At 37.6% G+C, this 20,140-nt stretch overlaps 1 protein-coding gene across 2 annotated transcripts; it reads left to right on the top strand.

Annotated features, from left to right (window-relative positions):
* Positions 1-2,933: 2,933 nt before the first annotated feature.
* Positions 2,934-15,703, top strand: LOC139974856 (mitochondrial fission 1 protein-like). Of its 2 annotated transcripts, XM_071982338.1 has the most exons (5): positions 2,934-3,262; positions 5,534-5,743; positions 7,359-7,464; positions 9,824-9,930; positions 11,808-15,703. In XM_071982338.1, the coding sequence occupies exons 1-4, from the start codon at positions 3,218-3,220 to the stop codon at positions 9,913-9,915; spliced, it is 453 nt and encodes a 150-aa protein (XP_071838439.1). In that variant the 5' UTR covers positions 2,934-3,217; the 3' UTR covers positions 9,916-9,930; positions 11,808-15,703. The 2 variants fall into 2 exon arrangements, with proteins under 2 accessions (XP_071838439.1, XP_071838438.1); XM_071982337.1 differs by lacking the exon at positions 9,824-9,930 and having other exon boundaries at positions 2,957-3,262.
* The last annotated feature ends 4,437 nt before the right edge of the window (positions 15,704-20,140 follow it).

The following is a 20,140-nucleotide window of genomic DNA, read 5'->3' as shown; positions in this document are numbered from 1 at the left end:
TCAGGAACCGATGTACATTGAAAACTTCTATCAGGGGAAATAGCTCATGAGTAGGAATGTTTTCCTGAAAGGTGAAAGGGTGCGAACTTATGACCGATTTTGTTTTGCGATGATTGTTTAGCCTTCTATATTGTGCGGATATAATTTCGTTTATTACGTGACGTTGGGTAGGTGCCGGGAAGACAAACAAACAAGCAACATAGCTGTATTAGTCATATCTGTGTTCGATCACTTGAACCGGTTAGCAATAGGCTGGGATGATGGGGGTAGAGGGGGGGGGGGGGGGTAGGGTGGGAGGGCGGTCGAGTACAATTTGCCACGTGAGCTGGGTAGGGGGGGGGGGATTACATCATGCCCTTGCTATCGAAAGGACCATATAAGTTATGAATTGCAATGGAGTTCAGTGGTGGATCCAGAGTTTCTCGCCGGGAAGACGGGCCCGAGAATAAGTGCCAGTAATCGGAATATCGTGTCGAAGTTATTTACGAAATAGCGATGCATATAAGGAATCATATATAGCATGTAAAGTAATGCCTGCTCGCGAAGTAAGCTAATCTCTTCCACTATATACCTTGTTTTGAGTAATTACAATTATGTTTGCAGCTATTACGCCATTGGAGGCGCGGGGCCCACTCTTCTGATCCGCCTCTAGATTTGAATCGAAGGTGGTTCCTCGTCCCGCCCCACCAGAGCTCATGTCATAAATTACGACTTTGAACCGAAGCTGAATATTCCATCGAAAGAATAGAAAGGTCACTGTAATGAGAAGGTACCGTAACAATGGATCCTTTTTCGTTCATGGACCCCATCCCATTATACCGGGCCTCCTCGGTTTTTTTGTAATTGTCCCTGAAATCTGGTGTTTCAATTATGCCAGATAGGTGCAATATTGGAATACATGACCCTCAGTTCGCTAATTGTGGACATATCTACAGATAACATGGGCCTGATAGGCGGGGAGGGGGTGTAGAAGGAGCGGGGCAGATAGGTGCTATATTGCAATACAAGACCATTTCGTTAATGGTAGATATAGTTGCAGGTTACATGGGCCTGATGGTGGCCAGATAGGTTCTACATTGGAATACACGATCCTTTTGCTAATTGTTGACATATCTGCAGATAACATGGGCCTGAGGGGAGGGGGGGTGCAGATAGGTGTAATATTGGAATACATGACCCTTTCGCTAATTGTGGACATAATACAGATAACATGATGGGCCTGGTGGGGGTTGTGATGGTTAGGATGGGTAGAGTCCACTAACTCCTCCTTATATGTTACAAATATGATTAGAATGTAATCGTTGAAGTGAGTCATTGATATAGAGCGGTATAATTATATACAGTATGTACAGTTGTATGGAAGGGAGGGAAACGGGTAAAATGTCGGCAGACTCGAGTCTGACAATTTTGTCCACTTTGAAAATTATGGTACTTGAAAAGTGATGATTTGGCATATCTATATGTGACAGGATCATTAGGAGGTGACCTTATATCCTTGTCGGAGGCATAACAGGTTGTTATTTTTGGTGTAGTATGCCTGGCTGGTGTTTGTCGTGTTTCTGCATGGAATGCGATAAATCGGTTCGATACCTTATTTGCATGAATACTTTCAACGTGAACACAAGCTTCAAAAACTTCACTCAAACAAAACTAATCACAATAGGATAATAAACAAGAACTAGATATTGTTAACACTACTATATGTATGTATATATATATATATATGTATGTATATTTGGATTTGACCCGCTGGCTTCCAACCTCTTACGGTACCGTACCTCTTTTGTTTCATTCGAACGGATAGACAATCTCCCCCCCCCCCCCTCTCCCAGAGTCAGATTTAGACCAGTGGGGCGGGCACATCAGGTTCGGTGGGCCACTGATACACAGAAATTGAAATACACGGTAAATTTACATATCAAAGTCTCTTCATTGTATGTAATTGGAACTGACAAGTTATACATAGAGAGGTTAAATGAGTTATATATCTGAAGTAAACTGTATACAGTATAGTATACATGCCAGCAAAACTACAAGAAGATTTTTAGGTGAGACAAATGACAAATTTAAGAAAGAAAACTTAATCAAGAAAGAAACCTTGAATTGTTATATTATTGTACAGAGGGGGCTCCACTGGCAGGGGCTGTGGCAATTGCCCCTCCCCCATAAATCCAGCACTGCCCCCTCCCCCACCCATCACCTCCGGTTGATAACTGCGGATTGCTATTGGTTCGATTTATTATTTTTCCTTCCTATATAGAGATTTGTTCTTACTTTTTTCGTTCTGTTTATTGTCCTGGTACATTATATGGTGGGGATGGGGGGGGGGGGGTAATAGTTAAACATGCTATAGGGACACAATGAATGCGAAGTTATAGGATCTAGCTTTCAAATAATATTGAAGCATTAAGCATTATTCAAGACCTAATGCAAAAACAGCGAGAGAAAAATTGCTTGAAATATCAAAGACTCATTTTGTCAGAGTGGCTGAACGACAGGTCGAGCAGTACAGAAGAACAGTGAGTCCTAGAAAAGTTATGCAACTTCTAGAATAGTTGTTTGGGAATGTTACACTGTGACGTTTCACGTGGTTGAACATATCAATTACATTCATGATCTGTACAATACGTCAGCGCTGCTTACGCGATCGAGAACTATTAAAATAATTTGGACTCATCGTGACCGACTATAAGAAATGACGCCAACATAAAACTTAAAGCCATTTTATTCCAAATAAGTTACTTGGTTTAGCTGGCAAGTTTAAGGCAACTAAACTTAATCAATAAATAGGCTGCATACTGCGGTCATGAAATTGTTCCAAACTGAGTTATTAGATTATAAGAACTGTGTTCTCAAACTGCTGATAGGAGGGAAAGTAACTTGAAGAGTGTAGGCTAGGTCTAACGATAGGTTTTCCAGCTGCATGAATCATATAGGCTAGTCCAATTGTGCCAAATAACGGCCAATAAACCTGGTAACCAACGAAATTATTTTTATTGCTGATGAACATTGCAAAATAGTGTATCTCGTGATTACTTCATTCTTGATATTGATGTTTAGCGCCATCTCAGCCAGTTTTAGACTGTGCTAGAATATTTCAATGTGTGTGGAAGTTAGGGTCGATTTTTGCAACTAACTTCGACATTTGCGATCTGCGCAAGTAAACCAAGCAGTCAAACCAAGCCTATGTTAAAATAAATATCTAATCTGTTCCAATATGGAGGAAATTATCAACGAAACAGTGACAGTTGAAGAAATAAAGGTTTATTTTGGGGCACCAATGGCTAAACATTGTTTCAGATTCATTTTAGTAGTTAATATATTAAATTTTTGCTTAACCGGATCAGTCTTATTCAGCGCAACCAGTGTAAAACTAGCCTAAGCCTAGGCTAGGCCTAACAGTAACAAGAAACATAAGGCCTATGCCTAACTACTTTAGGACTAAAGTTACTCTAGGCCTATTTATACCTAGGCTTAAGCAGTATTAATCAAAACAATTTAGATAGAAAGATAGGCCTTAGGATTCTCATAAAGTCCCAACACAGGACCTCAGAAAAACAATAAAATGCAAAAACTTAAACTCCTGTTGTGTAGATTAAGTTACATAGTGAATACAATGACTGGATAGTCCTTAGGCCTACACTGACACGGTTCCCCACTGACACTTAGTGGCAGTGACAGTCAGCCTATGACATTACTTGTTTGATTCTTGATGTGGTATTGATTTCATGAACAATGGACACCATCTTGTTTTTTATTCCTTGGGGGGGGGGGCGGGGCGGCGGGGGAACCAAATATAAGTATGAACAACTTCCCACATACTTGCAATTTTTCCCCCAAACTTCTGATTGTGACATACATACCGACTTCCTAATTGGGTAGGCTACCATTAGTTTTGAACTGCCTCTGTTTGTCACATATTAAAACGGCAGACACTAGTGATTTAAGTCGACAATCAGAATCGGTCCTTTTAATAAACAATCAGTCTAAATTAAGGTACAATTATAGAATACAGGGCCATTCATTAACTCTTCCCGGCATCCGGATGCGCGGTGTGTCTGTACATGTCCGTACACGTATGGCGCCCTCTAAAATTCCATCACGTATTTTATTTTGACTCTGCATCCGCGCATCCGCGCATCCACCACGGGAGTACTAGGAAAGAACTTAGATAATTTTGGAAAGTTTCCCCATATACCATCAAGTATTTCATTTTGACTCCGCATCCGCTCATCCATCCCGGGAGTACTAGGAATGGACTTAAATAATTTTCGAAAAGTTTCAACATATACCATCACTTATTTCCAATACTGAAAGTCCCATATGTACGAAGATATTCCACATCAATAGTGTGTCGTTCTTAAAAGGCATCCGTACATGTGCGACGGCCTCTAAAATTCCACCACAGAAGTACTAGAAAAGGACTTAGGAAATTTTTGACTCCGCATCCGCGCATCAACTCAAAAAGAAAGAACTTGGACTCTGACATTTTTTACTCACATACGTACTGGGGTGAGACTAAGCATCCGCGCATCCGGATGCTCAGATAGAATCGAGTGGCCCTGTATTCTATAAATACTCCTAAATTAATTCAATTTATTCAACCAACTATATTTTAATTATATTTGAAGACAGTGTGATCTATTCCCTAGTGTTAACTACATTTCAGTCTATCCAGCGAACAGTCACATTGGACTGTACCTATCCTCCATGCGAATCAAAGAAAGTTTTACGGATACATTTCTGTGTAAAATCCGTTCCTAAAATGTACCATTCCGCCATAGGTTTCGAAACCTGTGACGGAATGGTATGGCGGAATGTACCTATGACAGAATGGCACTGGAACCAACCAGTATTAATACAATTTAGACAAAAATGACTGGTCTAAAAAGTCTCATTAAGTCCCAACACAGGAGCCCAGAGAAAAACTAAAAAAGTGCAGAAACTTAAAATCCTGTTGTGCAGTTTATGTTACAATAACTGGATAGTCCTAACAATCAGACGTTACTCCTTTGATTATTGAAGTGGTATTTACTTATTGAACATTGTACACCATCTTGTGTTTCTTTTTTTGGGGGTGGGGGGAATGTACAACTCACTTTATAGTTAATTGTTGTATCCATTTTAGTAACTATATTGGTAAATTACATAAATTGTCAACCTCAATGTGTCGTGACTGCATAGTCTAGTGTGGCTTAACTTAATATAAATTACATATTTGATCAATACAAATATTGTGTAAAAATAGGATCCTATAACGGGGTGTTGTGGGGAATATTAATAGATAATAAATCTCATCATATTTTGTACTCTGTATTGGAAGTTTCATTTGATTTAAGTTCTGTAAACAGGCTGAAGTATGTGTTAGATCTAAACTACAAGGTCTGTAATACTTATTGTTTAGTGAACGTGCTGTAGGAGGTGACAATTTCCTGTTCCTTGATCATTTGAGGTAAGTAATTTTGAATGTGGAATTGGACAGATAGCATAATTGTAATAAATTAACCAAATTCTAATTTACTACACATTGCAGAGATTTGAACAAACGTATAACTCAGAGCTCGCAAGAGGGAAGGTCTCATCACGAACACAGTTTGAGTATGGCTGGTGTTTGGTCAGGAGTGCTTACACCAATGACATCAAGAAAGGAACCATCCTGATGGAAGAGTTACTCCAAGGTGGAAGCCAACAGATACAGAGAGATTGTCTATTTTACCTAGGTGTAGGCCATTATAGATTGAAGGTATGTTCAGTAGGCAGAACACTGAATGTAGTTTGTCAGTAATATGAAAGAACGGTAGTACTTGCCTTCAATTTTTAAGCATCAATGAAGGGAAGTTCTATTGTAGTACTATTGTAGAAAGTAAAGTATTGTAGAGGTCCTGACCCTCTAAATTATGACCAGATATTGGTTAAGTACTATCAAAAGAAACTGGTGAATGAGCAAATGAGCAAAAACCCTCTGATTATATTTACTGGCAATATCTGACGACCTTTCATGTGAGAATGCGTTTGAAATAGTTCTGATTATTTGACAAATTCTCTGATTGGTTTACAGAATGTTATTGGACATTTCTCAACCAATGAATGTAGGGGAAGATACTGAGGAGCTCATATTGTTTTGTTTTTTTTTCATCTTGTTCTACGATTACAGCAAAAACAGTGTTGCCATTAAAATTGCTAGAGCAAAGGAGGTGCCAGGTGTAATCTCCAAATTTGCTGCACTAAGCTCTCTCATGGTTCTTAAACCAACTAAGGGATATGTTTTAGTCCCTTGAGTCTTCTGATAACTGCGGGGATAGGTTGGTTGGGTAGATGGTGGGTGTGGGGGGGGGAGGGGCATCAAGCTTCCCAATATATGATATGGATGTGCTGTAAAAACTGGGGTGGGAGGATATTGAAACTGACATGTAGTCTAGCTTAGCGCAAATCTCAATGATGGGTCTAAAGCACGGGAGGGCAGAATGTTCCACTCCAAAGATATAAATGGGTATTGATAGAAAAGGGTAAGACCAGTGTGGGGGCACTTCTTCATTGTTTGTGTGGTGATACTAGTTTTTTAATGAAATCTTTTCTGCATTTAACCCTATGAATGACACCAAAGCAAAAGGAGGTGGACACAATCCATTTGAGTCTCCATATTAAACAAAGATGGGGGTGTGTGGGAGAGTGGGAAACATGTCCCTATCCCGCTACCAAGCTCAAAATCCATGCCCAACATCCATGCCCAACATCCATGCCCAGCCCAAAATCTATGCCAATGCCCAAGATCCATGCCCAAGATCCATGCCCAAGATCCATGCCCAAGATCCATGCCCAAGCCCAGTAACGTACATCTTGTACAACATACAATTATACAATCATAGTGCATGTATGTAAGATTCATTCAGTTTGCAGACAAGGCAATATTGGATTGTTCATTAAAAAGACATATATAATTATATATTAATGATCCTAGAAATGTGCAGAAGGTATCAAAGTTAGCTAAGTTTTAAAGACAAAAGTTCTCCAGTCCTATGTATGACATCTGCTATGTGAGAATGATTATTGCAAGACCAAATTGTTGATATAAAAAGTTTGTGACACCAGTCTTGCAAGCTACTGTAGCAATACTTTTCCATCTCATGTCCTTCTGTGGTATGGGTTATCACATTGCAAAACACAATCACCTGCCATTACCGGCCATTATTAAAGGCCTTCCAGATAGAGACATAAATTCTTGTGCATGGATAGAGTGGTGTGACAAGTTTGGAGCGAGCACTATTTTTAATTTATATATCCAAACTCATATGTGTACCATCTGTACCTGATGTCTTTAAAAAAATTGACTTTATAAATTTTTGACATTTTCTCTCCAGAATTTCACCAAGGCTCTACAGTTTGTAAAAGGACTGCTACAGATTGAACCAAACAATCACCAAGCAAAAGATTTAGAGATATTAATAAAGAAGAAGATGAATAAAGGTAAGAACAGAAGCAGATAATTAAAGATACGTACAAAATATGAAACAGATCAATTATAGGCAAGAGAAAGACGTAAAAAAAAAGTAACTTTGAAGAGTTTATGACACACTCTTCCGTAAGAGCATTCCAAGTGTTTTTCATGACCAATTCATGACCAAAATTCTGTCTAGCTAATCTGTATAATCATATGAACCCTCTTGAAGCTATGTCTTCAGTAGTAGGTGTGTCGTCTCTAAATCAAGAAGAGCTGACATTTAAAAATCATAATAGAATATTTTCCCAGAGGTTTGCACTGGTATGAGAAAAGTTGATGAGCCGCTGTTTTGATAAGTTACATTTGCTGGAAGGTTACTTGTGATATCTCTGCTCTGAGTCCATACTCTTATAGTGGAAGTATGCATTGATTTTGTAACGCTCTGAAGGTACCATTCTCAGACGTGAAAGGAGAAGGTATCTGAAAACTTTACATCTACCGATTTTACTTCTCCCAAAATCGTATCGAGAACGATGAAATTGTGATTGGAATTGACTTGAAAGGTTCCAAAATTTTGAATGCGCCTACATTACAGTTAATTTATGAGACAACAAATGTATCCTGTACTAGACCAAACGGTCAATACCTCGAAAAGTCAGAAACGGCCACCTATCGGGTAGGCAGTCGTGTGTGAATATTACCATGTGTATAGAGTCCAGTCATGGGGGGTTATTATTTAACTGTACTGTACTGTAAGAATGGAACAATTCCAGATTGGGATAATCCTTGGTCTAGATCGGGATAATCCATGGTCTGGATATTTAAAAGAGATCAGGATAATCCTCATTTTACTGTACTGTACTGCAAGAATGGAAGATTCCAGATTGGGATAATCCATGGTCTGGATCAGGATAATCCATGGTCTTGATATATATAAAGAGATCAGGATAATCCTCAGTTAACTGTACTGTAAAGTACGACTCATTATTGCACAATGTACAAATGATGCAAGATTCATAATTAAATGGTAGGTATCAGTGCACATTTATGCTCATGTTTCCCTGTAGTCTAATGTTGCACACACTGAATTTTTTTCCTGAACTCATTACATGTTCCTAATACTATTAATATTATTATTTATTATTATAACTAGGTATTTGATAGAGTCCTCTTCAAAAGATCACAGCACTGTACAGAATATAAACTACACAATAAAAACAAACACCAAGCCTAAACACCAAGCAAAAAGTACAAACATTACTCCGCAGTTAATAAATATGTTTTCATGAGACCTTTGAAGACCAAGGCAGAAACTGCCACAGGCAGCTGGTTCCAGACTCTTTTACGACAACTTTCGTATAGTTTTGCCTCCTCCTCTGTTAGACTCAGCTTAATTCTGTTTCTTTTATCTCTCTGCTGTCTTTATCTTCCTAGAAATATATTCTTTCCAATCTGCTTTTCCTAATATAAATACTGCAAACTGCTCGTTTTGTGATCATTAATAAAATGGAAACTGATGCCAATAGCTCTAGAGTGATGCCGCCCCCCCAAAGACCTTTCTTACTAGAAGTTATTTACAGTATTAGAAAAAAAACAGCTTGTGTTACCACTTTCTTCCATCACTGTTTCTCATTTCGAGAGATTTGTCATTCAAGCATGACAAATTTAATTTTGATATGTCGTAGACTCACTGTTAAAAGACACCCTGCTATCAGTGCAGGTTGTAGTTCAATAACACTTTTAGTATTTAAGAATGACCCAGCTGAGGTAGATCAATTAAAGTGACTGGACTATATAGTCTAACACAAAGACCATTAGGTCAGTTTCTCAGATGCAACAGAAAACTCAATGGTTGAACGTAGGACTTTTGTGGCTTCGAATGACAATGATGTTTTACTATGTATCATAATTTATCAATGAACCAATGGTGTTGAATGTCATCCAGTGGTGCTCTGTTGTTAATATGAAGTTAAAAGAACATGTTTTGGGCTGAGCTATTAAAATTAAAAATTAAAATTTATAAAGCATTGGATTAACATGATTATTAAAACTTGCATTGAGGAGACAATGTCATCATCAATTTAACTTTAAAGTAGCAGTTAAGAGATTTAGCATATTTTAAAGGTGAATATTTTGAAAACAGGAATAGCTGTGAAAACATTATTAGCACTCAAGTGTTTTTTTTCTTTTTCTTAGACTTTAACATATCATGACAAAATTTCTGACTTAAAGTCATCTAGATCATATCTTTACACCTTCTAGAGGGATACTCTAATAGAGGTCTGCTCTTGGCAAACTTGACCTACCTGTCGGCTTTTATAGCCTCAAATAATAAGGGCTGCATTGATTTAAATGGCAATCCCTAAAAATTTCTTTGCATTTCAGACGGGCTGTTCGGAATGGCGATGGTTGGTGGCGCTGCAGTTGTAATTGGAGGTCTTGTCGTTGCAGGGATGGCAATCACAAAAGGAAAATAAACATGTCTGTAACATGTAGGTGTACAGTATAGCATGATATTTCAAATAAGGACATTTCAGTAATCCCAGGGCACCTCATGGCTTGTGTTTTTAGCTCCACACAACTTTCAATCTTCATGTTTCCAAATAGTGGATCAGTAACATATTCATAGGTCATACTACATATTCATAGTTAAGTACATATTCATAGGTCATACTACATATTCATAGTTTATTACATATTCCTATGAATATGTAATAAACTATGAATATACATACTACATATTTATTATATATACCAGCCAGTTGGGACAATTTCCTAACGCTAATACCTCTCTAAACTGTACTCCAATATCATGCTCTCAAAGCACTGGTATCGACAGTACAAAACAGTTCTCAACCTTGATCTGATAGAAACATGATATTCATACTGCTCGTACTGTCGATACCAGTGCTCTGAAGCGGGACATGACACTACAGTGTAGAAAAAATTGTCCCAACTGGGTGCATATTCATAAGTCATATTACATATTCGTAGGTCATTACAGTAGTACACTTGTACAAGGGAGCAGAATGGAACTTACATCACCATAAATTTGTCAGACATGAAAACCTCATAGTTAAGCATTCACCTTATTTTTTATTTTTTTTATCTTAGCCACAAAGTTAAGCTTTCACGCAATCTTTTCTCCTATTTGATTGCATCGTTGCGCTTTCTTATACAGTACATCTTTGTGTATGTATCGTAGCTTGCTCGTCTGTCACTGCACTGGACTGATTTGACTTTTTGTATCCGTTTTTCAACTTTGTATAGACCATTTCTTTCTTTACAACAGTGACTATGGGTATTAACTTTAACTTGGTCAAGTTGGTAGCACAGGTTATCTGCGACAAAACATTATGTACAGTACCTGTAGACGTCAGACTGTGTAGCGTCCGGTCCATATCCTTGGATGGTGCTACTGTACCTCAGTCTTTCAGAACAAGCAAAGAAATGGGTGGTAATAGTGTCACAGTGGACGAGTGTTGAAGTTCAGCAAGGCCTTTGCATTCATTGTTTTGTTGTTGAAACGGCTGTACTGTACGACTTCCAACAGATTTGACTTGTGACCTTTGATTTGTAATGTAATTACTTGTAAACAGTAGTTTTCCTAATGATGGCCTTGATGCCGTTTGTCCTGAATAAGTTGAATTTCAAGGCCTGTATTTATAAATATATATTTATTTATATATAAATAAACATTTATATATAATTAAATCTATCACCGTCATTGTTGTATAATTGATTGATCGAACCCAATGTGCAATAATGACACAACAACCAGTAACATCAACGAAAGTGTAAAACCTGAATCTATAGCTCTCTCTCATTCTCTCTGCTCAAAGTATTACAGTCTAGCGCCATTACTTTCAGCTCCGGCTGCTATATCATCCATTCATCAAAGCCAAGTTCACACTGTAGTGTAAAGTAAAATTACTTCTGTTGTTACACAGTTGACTAATGAACCAAAACAAATGTGGAATATGGAGAGAAGAAATATATAATAAGTTACTCTATATCATGATAATATTCAATTATTTCTTATTTTCCCTGTTGTTACCAATAACATCATGCTAGTATTGTGCTGTTAAGCGAGGTTACACATGGACTGATTTACATGATGTGTTTTGCTGTTACAATACATGTTCTTACGTCTGGGTTGTCCTCAGGAACAAAAAGAAATTGAACTTAAAAATAAATAGACGAGGCTTTCCGCTGACAAAAAGTTTCCAAAAAAAGGGAAAAGTTGACAATTAAAGTTACGGTTTGCTTCTAGTTTTTCCCCGAGAAGAATATTATGTAACATCGCGGTCGATATGATCATGGTCTTTGCTACATTTCTTTTTGTTTGTGTTCTTTTGTATATTTTCAGAGGGGATGATTGGTATGGCGCTGGTAGGTGGAGCGGCAGCGGTGACTCTTGGTGGTGCTGCATTGGTCATCGGAGGGTTGGTGGCAGCAGGCGCTGCACTGGCTAAGGGGAAGGGTAAATGAACTTTGTAGTCAAATCAGTGCGCTAATAAAATGACAGGGCTTGCCGAGGTACCGGGCGGTAACCAGTGATAGTGGTGCTAACATTATTGGATCACACTAAAGCAGGCTCTTCTTTACATATAGCAGAAATATATTTGGATGGTCTAATACAAGGAGAGCGGTATTCAGCATTACATGCTTCGGTAAAGGTTGTCGTAAACTTAATACTTGTAGTCTGTACTGCTCTGCGAATTCATTATGAATAGTTATGATTGCTTTGTTTGCCACCCGCCAGAAACATGAAAGACAAAGATGTTTTTAGACGTTTCCATATTTGTTTTGGGTATTTTTGTTCAACATCATGTCTCTCTTGTATTCCGCTAGCTTGTGGTGCCATAACGTTAAAGTTGGACTCGTAAGTTGGATAGACAAACATTTTCATTCGGTTATACAGTAATAAGCACTAATGATACAGTTATTTGAGTAAACTTTAAGTAATTGAGTAATTAAGTTGTATTAATGGTTCATTTCATGCATATTATGGGGTCTAACATTGTGACATTTCTGGTATCCCTGTCACACATAGAACCAATTTAGCTTCCAACCGATTTTATTTGAAATATTTATCAATTTAATGCTCCTTGGAAACTCTGCAAAGACTAAACCTATCGTACATAGCCTTGTTACATTTTCGTAAAGGTGCAATATTTACTCTGATTCACAAAACCGGGCGGCCTGATTTTGGAATGATTCATAATGTAGTACATCCATTCTTTACACAGCAATTTGACCATTTTGCATAGCATTTTGCTATGCCATACCAGATAAATTATTCCCTGTCTGTGATTGGATAGATAGCCAGTATAAAGGGTATGGTACCACCCCCCACCACTTCCCCCACATATGTTGCTGCTTGACATTAACATATAAACTTATTTGCGATGATTTTAACTACATTGTTACCTGGGTGGGGGGTGGGTCAATATTTCCTGAATCATCAAAGAGTAACTTTAAGGAGAGGGCTACCCTAATATATCAAGTAACTTTGCATGATAGTGCTCTGTTTATAAAATCCTCTTGTTTTAGAGGTAAAATAGTTCAGATATCAAGTCATATACAGCGGATTGTTTGTTCAAAGAAATTAAACACAGATACATCACTACTTCATTATTCATTAATATTACTGACACATTTATGTGAATTCTGGAACAACCATGAAAATTCATGAAAGTTTTGTCTTGGAAATGGTCTTGAAGTTCTTGAAAATCCCCAAAATAGACAGCAGCAATGAGAAACTTAATACTGCTCAAAATCATGTGAGGTTTTTGAATTCCTTTACAAAATCAAACAGGTAATTATAACTTTAAGAGTTACTGCCATAAGTGTAGCTCTCAAAAGCCACCCCCCCCACCCCCCCCCCCCAAATGGAATATTTTGTCGTTGGAACCTCTGGCAGAACATGTTGAAACACATTCAGAGGGTTCAACAATATCCGTTTAAAATACTTGGTTGAATTTTGGGTTTTGTTTGATTTGGTAGATTGAATATTTCTGGTTTGATTGATGGTTTGAAAATTTGATTTCCAGCTTTTACACCAAAAAAGAACAAACAGATGCAACTGTGTTTGAGCATAACAGAGATAGTAGCAAAGGTTTGATTTGAACTGCCAATGGTCTCAAAATATATCGGTAAAGTAAGTCAGTTCTTGTTGTAACAGTGACTCCAGAACTGTCTCAAATTAAAACCCTTGAAAATATGGAATGCTTCTGTAATACAAGGTTTTTCAGATCATTATTAATTCTCCCAAGTATTCTCAATAACAACGCAATGATTACAGAGTATGTTCCAAGTGTGTGTACCGTCAACTAAAAACAGATATTTTGTTAAGAAAAGTGATTTATGTAAATCTTGTTCATCGGGGTAAATTTCTTATATTGAAAAAAAATATTCTTAGGTCAATGAAAGGAGCTACTTTAAAACAATGGTAATTATTTCCAATGTTGAACAGTGAATGTAAAGTATTCTTTGTCTGTTTGCCTCGAATTGACCAAATGGATGTTAAACAATTAAAAAAACTCTGTGTCATATAGGACCTACAACACTTCCATCACAGATGTGTTATGTTCATATGTAATTTGCATACAAGAATAGGGACACACTATACATAATATTGTCATTAATGATTGAAAGGAGCATTTATTAGCAAATTTCACCTTTTTGGTTGAGAAGATTGACTTCATTGGTGGAGGGGGGAGGGGGGGGGGCAAAGCAAATAAGCACATCTGTTCGCAATCGTGTCTCGAATGGGATGTGTATTTGTATAATACTTCTTTAGGTATTCTTTAAGTTCTAAGGAAGCAAATATTTATTTTATTTTCTTTATATATAATTTTTGTAATGATTTTAAGTATTGTTATCAATAGCAATCCATATCATCAGTGTTCTATATCATTGACTGATTATTACCCATATGCTTCTCAAGTATATCATATATCAAAACTATAAAATTATAATTTGGTCGGTTAGAAAACGGAGGTAGACTTTAGCCCTGAAGATTGATCGGTATTTACCGAAGAAATTGTGCAGAATCGAATTTGTGTTTTTTAAAGGAATGGCAGAAATTGTCTGTTCTTAAAGCAATTTTGGGGCATCTCCTATGATGTATATGATTTGTAAGAAATATGATATTAAAAAACTAGGCTAGTCTTCTCTCTGGCATGTTGTCTCTTCTGTAATCGTGCATTATTATATTATAATTTGAATTATTGCTTGTGACATAAATAGGTAAATCTTTATGTAAACCAATGGCTTGAAACTTGCTACAATGCTGCATCATGCTGATGTTGTAATGGATGTTAACAATGGGTAGAGAGGGCAAGAGTTAGACCCCCCTCTCTTGCCCCCATTTCCCCCCTCAAGAATTTATGGAACACTAATACAGAAAATCGCTTTCATTGACATCACTAATTAATGTTAACCGAAAAAAAATTGAACTTGTGTCTGATTAATTGAAGAGCCTTAACTTTTTTTTTTACAATCAATTGGTTATAGTAACAAGTTTGTTTTCTTCTCTGGTGTTTCTGAATATCATATTGAATGTTTCAAATTGAATGTAACTTTTTGATTTAACTTTTAAAGGAGTTGATTGTCTTTGCAAGATATTGTGTTCATTCAAATATTGGTGAGTGCAAAGGAGAGCCTGAGTGTGTTACCCATTATCTTCAAAAAGGAGGTTAATATACCCAATCTGAAAAAAACGTGACAGTATCGCCAATTTGCCATAACAAGTGTTAAAATCTTGTGAAAATCTTAACTTTCTCAAACGATCCACTAACTAAGACGGCTTTATATACCTTCAACCCATTGTTATAGTAAATGTGACTCCTGGCCTTATTTGCATATAGCATTAATGAACAAAGTTGGTAATAATAAAATAAAATAAAACTGAAAAAATGCTCTTATATCTGGATGAGAATTTTGGAAAGTACTTGAAAAACTCAGTACAGTAGTTACGTAAAAAGCGAGTGAAACTGTTGGGCAGTACACCAGACATGTACGATTTTAATATTGGAATGCTGCTTTAACGAACAAAAAAAATTTTTGAAACCATTGGGGTGGTTGGGGGAGGGCGTGGGGAGATGGTTGGTGCGGGGGGGGGGGGGGCAGTGGCATATATTTCATGTTTATTTCTGTATTGCTTTACCCTCAGAGTGCAATTGTTTTATCAAATAACATGAAAGGTCATTTACCATGCATCTCAAAATATTGATGTAAATAGATACTACTGAAAATGAATTTTTATTTGGTATTTATATCTTTTTTCTCCACGTATTTGAATAAATGGTTCAAGTTTATGTTAGCCTAAGAATACTCAGGAGAATGAATAGATCCTTTAATTTAGGACATGATTAAGTTAAAGTAATAGCTTTAGTCTTTCATTTTCAAACGGTAAGTTATAGATTATCTGAATGATTTTAATGTACCATCGAAACTAACTTACATTGAAGTGAATGCGTGTGTTCACATGGGGCTGCACTAGTTGGCGGGGTGTGGGTGGGGAGGGGGGGGGGGGGCTGGTAAATATTTATCATACAATCATATCAAACAAAACTTAAGATATTATGTGTTGTTGCTCCCATTCTCCGTAAAATTCACCGGATGCTCGTGGGACGACATGACAGTCCACTCTAATATGAACTTACCAAACTGCAAAACGCATTTAAGGGAGTTAACAGGTCGCACGCTGTTAATATTAACTCCATACCTTTCAGCGTTCTCGCGCTTGCTCGTTAATGGAATGTCATTTAGGACTCATCTGAAGCAATTAGTTCATACAGTTCTTACTTGTCTTTAGCATGTCCTTGGAAACCGAAATTATTACTGCTCGAGAAATTCATTTCACCTGACGTTGGATCTTGATTAAGTGGCCTAAATTATTTTCAAACTCTGATCCCCGCCCGGATATCACATGATATTAATTATAAGAATGTTTTGTTGACATAGCGGCTTCGGTGTGAAAGGTATGGATATAATAACAAAACTACTGCCAATAATAATAATAATCGTCAGCAGTTTTTTTTTACGACGCTTAAGCGACCACAAATGAAGGAGAAACCTGCAAGGGCGTATGGATAACAATTTACACGCAGGGTGGTTTCCAATTCAGCATTTTAAACTCAAATTTGGAGACTTTCAATTTAGATTATATGGGAAAACCGTAGATTGCTCTTGGCTGAAAAAAACCCACCTATTATCAGGCCGGGTATCGAACCCGGAACCTCCCGAATGCTAAGCCTCATTGCTTCATATGCCACCGCCTTTATCATCCACTCGGCCACAGCATCGGTAAAAATATGGGTTGGGATCAAGTTTGTAATGGTAACTAACAAACTAAGAGAATGTGGATAATGGGTTTAGAACTCGTAATTACGCGTCACTGACCGTACACATATTGTGCTAGTAAAGAGTCTGATTGACCTACACCCACTGATTGTCTCGATACCGGTAGCAGCAAAGTTGAGGCGTAGAGCGCGGCCGATTTCCTCGCGAATATTAGTCTCGAAATGTGATAGTTTCTTCCAAGAGTCGGCAAATACGCCGGTTATATTTGAAAACCCCAATGCTGCAGGTTTAATTATAGAGCCGGTTGGAATTCCGTGCGCCCATGTTTAACAAGGGCGTAGGAACCGGGGGCGCCAGCCCCCCAGTGAAAAATATGGTAGGGCGGAAGTATCATTCCGCCCCCCCCCCCCCCCGCTTCGCAAGTCAGAAAACCCTTTTTTCATTTCCAAATGAGAAAAAAATCTCATTAGGAGCACCAAATTGCATCTAAGGCCAGGTGAAAATGCAAAATTATTTACAAAATGGAGTGGATGATGAAGTGTGCTATATTGCACCAAATTGCATCTGAGGCCACCTGGAAATGCAAAATAAATCCAAAGACCCCTCCTCAGGCCAGCCATCAGTCTTCAGCCCCCCACTCAAAAGTACCTTCCTACGCCACTGATTTTTATAATCATTCAGCTCTTGTCTTGTGGGAAATGTGGGGGTGGTGTGAGGGGAGGGTGTGAGGGGAGGGTGTGAGGGGAAGGGAAGGCGGTGGTGTTAGGCAAAGTGTAAGGTTATTGATGGTCAAGAGCTCGACACTATGAGTGCTACTACAGGTGTACGCATAACATACCAGTCAGTAATGTAATGGTGGTCATAGGAGGGGTTAATTACTGTCCGCATCAGATTTAGCAGAATGATTCGATGGCAACTGATTTCGGACGAGTAAAAGAGGAACGTAACCTAAGCACTCTAGATCTTCGCATTTAGTACAAGCTGTACATGAGATATATTTGTTAAAAAGTTAGTTGGTTTTCCATCAAAAGGGGAGGGGATTAGGTTTTGTTATTTTGAAATCGGGTCCACGATCCGGGAAGACATTTCACAGGTAAGTGAACAGAATTACGTGGGATGAAAATCAAAACAAAATTTTCTTCGGCCAACAAGTACAAAGTAACCTTACTAACGTTTGAGTAACACTGTTATAAGTTTGTAAACATTTCTTAATCTACTTTCCCTGCAACTATAAGAAGCCGTATATAGATCTATTTGAGTTACTTTAATGTTATTTTAATATGATAGTTATTCTAAGAGAAAACTACTTCTAGATTTTACGTAAACTCAGTGTCTTTGTTGGTGCATTCTAAAAAAATATGGTTTACCTATCACCTGGTACAAAATATGTATCTGATTAACTGTTGGTTATATTGGTTAAATTAGCCCAATAACTAGTGCAAAAATTACATAGTCAACCCAAGCATGTTAGCATATATTCAACGAAAATTACATAGTCGCCCCAACATGTTGGCATATAATCAACCAAACTACATAGTCGCCCAACATGTTGACATATATTCAACCAAAACTACATAGTCGACCCAGCATGTTAGCATATATTCAACCAAAATTACATAGTCGACCCAGCATGTTGGCATATATTCAACCAAAACTAAATAGTCAATCCAGCATGTAGACATATATTCAACCAAAACTACATAGTCGACCCAGCATGTTGACATATATTCAACCAAAACTACATAGTCGACCCAGCATGTTGACATATATTCAACCAAAACTACATAGTCGACCCAGCATGTTGGCATATATTCAACCAAAACTACATAGTCGACCCAGCATGTTGACATATATTCAACCAAAACTACAAAGTCGACCCAGCATGTTAGCATATATTCAACCAAAACTACATAGTCAATCCAGCATGTTGACATATATTCAACCAAAACTACATATTCGACCCAGCATGTTGACATATATTCAACCAAAACTACATATTCGACCCAGCATGTTGACATATATTCAACCAAAACTACATAGTCGACCCAGCATGTTGACATATATTCAACCAAAATTACATAGTCGACCCAGCATGTTGGCATATATTCAACCAAAACTACATAGTCAATCCAGCATGTTGGCATATATTCTCAACCAAAACTACATAGTCGACCCAGCATGTTGACATATATTCAACCAAAACTACATAGTCGACCCAGCATGTTGGCATATATTCTCAACCAAAACTACATAGTCGACCCAGCATGTTGACATATATTCAACCAAAACTACATAGTCGACCCAGCATGTTGACATATATTCAACCAAAACTACATAGTCGACCCAGCATGTTGACATATATTCAACCAAAACTACATAGTCGACCCAGCATGTTAGCATATATTCAACCAATACTACATAGTCGACCCAGCATGTTGGCATATATTCAACCAAAACTACATAGTCGACCCAGCATGTTGACATATATTCAACCAAAACTACATAGTCGACCCAGCATGTTGACATATATTCAACCAAAACTACATAGTCGACCCAGCATGTTGGCATATATTCAACCAAAACTACATAGTCGACCCAGCATGTTGACATATATTCAACCAAAACTACATAGTCGACCCAGCATGTTGGCATATATTCAACCAAAACTACATAGTCAATCCAGCATGTTGACATATATTCAACCAAAACTACATAGTCGACCCAGCATGTTGGCATATATTCAACCAAAACAACATAGTCAATCCAGCATGTTGACATATATTCAACCAAAACTACATAGTCGACCCAGCATGTTGACATATATTCAACCAAAACTACATAGTCGACCCAGCATGTTGGCATATATTCAACCAAAACTACATAGTCGACCCAGCATGTTGGCATATATTCAACCAAAACTACATAGTCAATCCAGCATGTTGACATATATTCAACCAAAATTACATAGTCGCCCCAACATGTTGACATATATTCAACCAAATTACATAGTCGACCCAGCATGTTGGCGTATAATCAACCAAAATTGGCAAACAGTTACCCATTTTGGTCGGATAAATATCCCTAGTGTTAGGTGCAAAAAGTGCCAAACGCTTCTAAAGTGTAGTAAGTACATTGTCTTTATTGTCAATGACATTTCGTCACAGTTTCGTAGCAGGTGGGCAGATACACAACCAAAGTTGGGCAAACAAATTACCAAATAATTAGTATGATACAAATATGCCCAGTGTTAGCTAAAAAAACATGCCCAGCATATTTTGTTTTAATGTGTAGTTAGGTATATAGCCTTTATCATCCAAGGTATTTTGTCGTGGTATCAAACTGTTGCATCATTGGCCGCATATATAAGTATTTGAAAACCTAGCTGTCACA

The sequence above is a fragment of the Apostichopus japonicus genome, chromosome 10 (genome assembly GCF_037975245.1).
Source record: "Apostichopus japonicus isolate 1M-3 chromosome 10, ASM3797524v1, whole genome shotgun sequence".
Taxonomy (NCBI): Eukaryota; Metazoa; Echinodermata; class Holothuroidea; order Aspidochirotida; family Stichopodidae; genus Apostichopus; species Apostichopus japonicus.
The sequence above is the reverse complement of the archived record's forward strand: the minus strand, read 5'-3'. Positions and strand labels throughout refer to the sequence as shown.

Bases quoted from the DNA above. Each gene is read 5' to 3' on its own strand.
- LOC139974856 (XM_071982337.1), top strand. From the start codon at position 3,218: ATGGAGGAAATTATCAACGAAACAGTGACAGTTGAAGAAATAAAG. The intron at 5,744-7,358 runs GTATGTTCAGTA...TTTTCTCTCCAG, and splicing joins TAGGCCATTATAGATTGAAG to AATTTCACCAAGGCTCTACA. The intron at 7,465-11,807 runs GTAAGAACAGAA...GTATATTTTCAG, and splicing joins AAAGAAGAAGATGAATAAAG to AGGGGATGATTGGTATGGCG.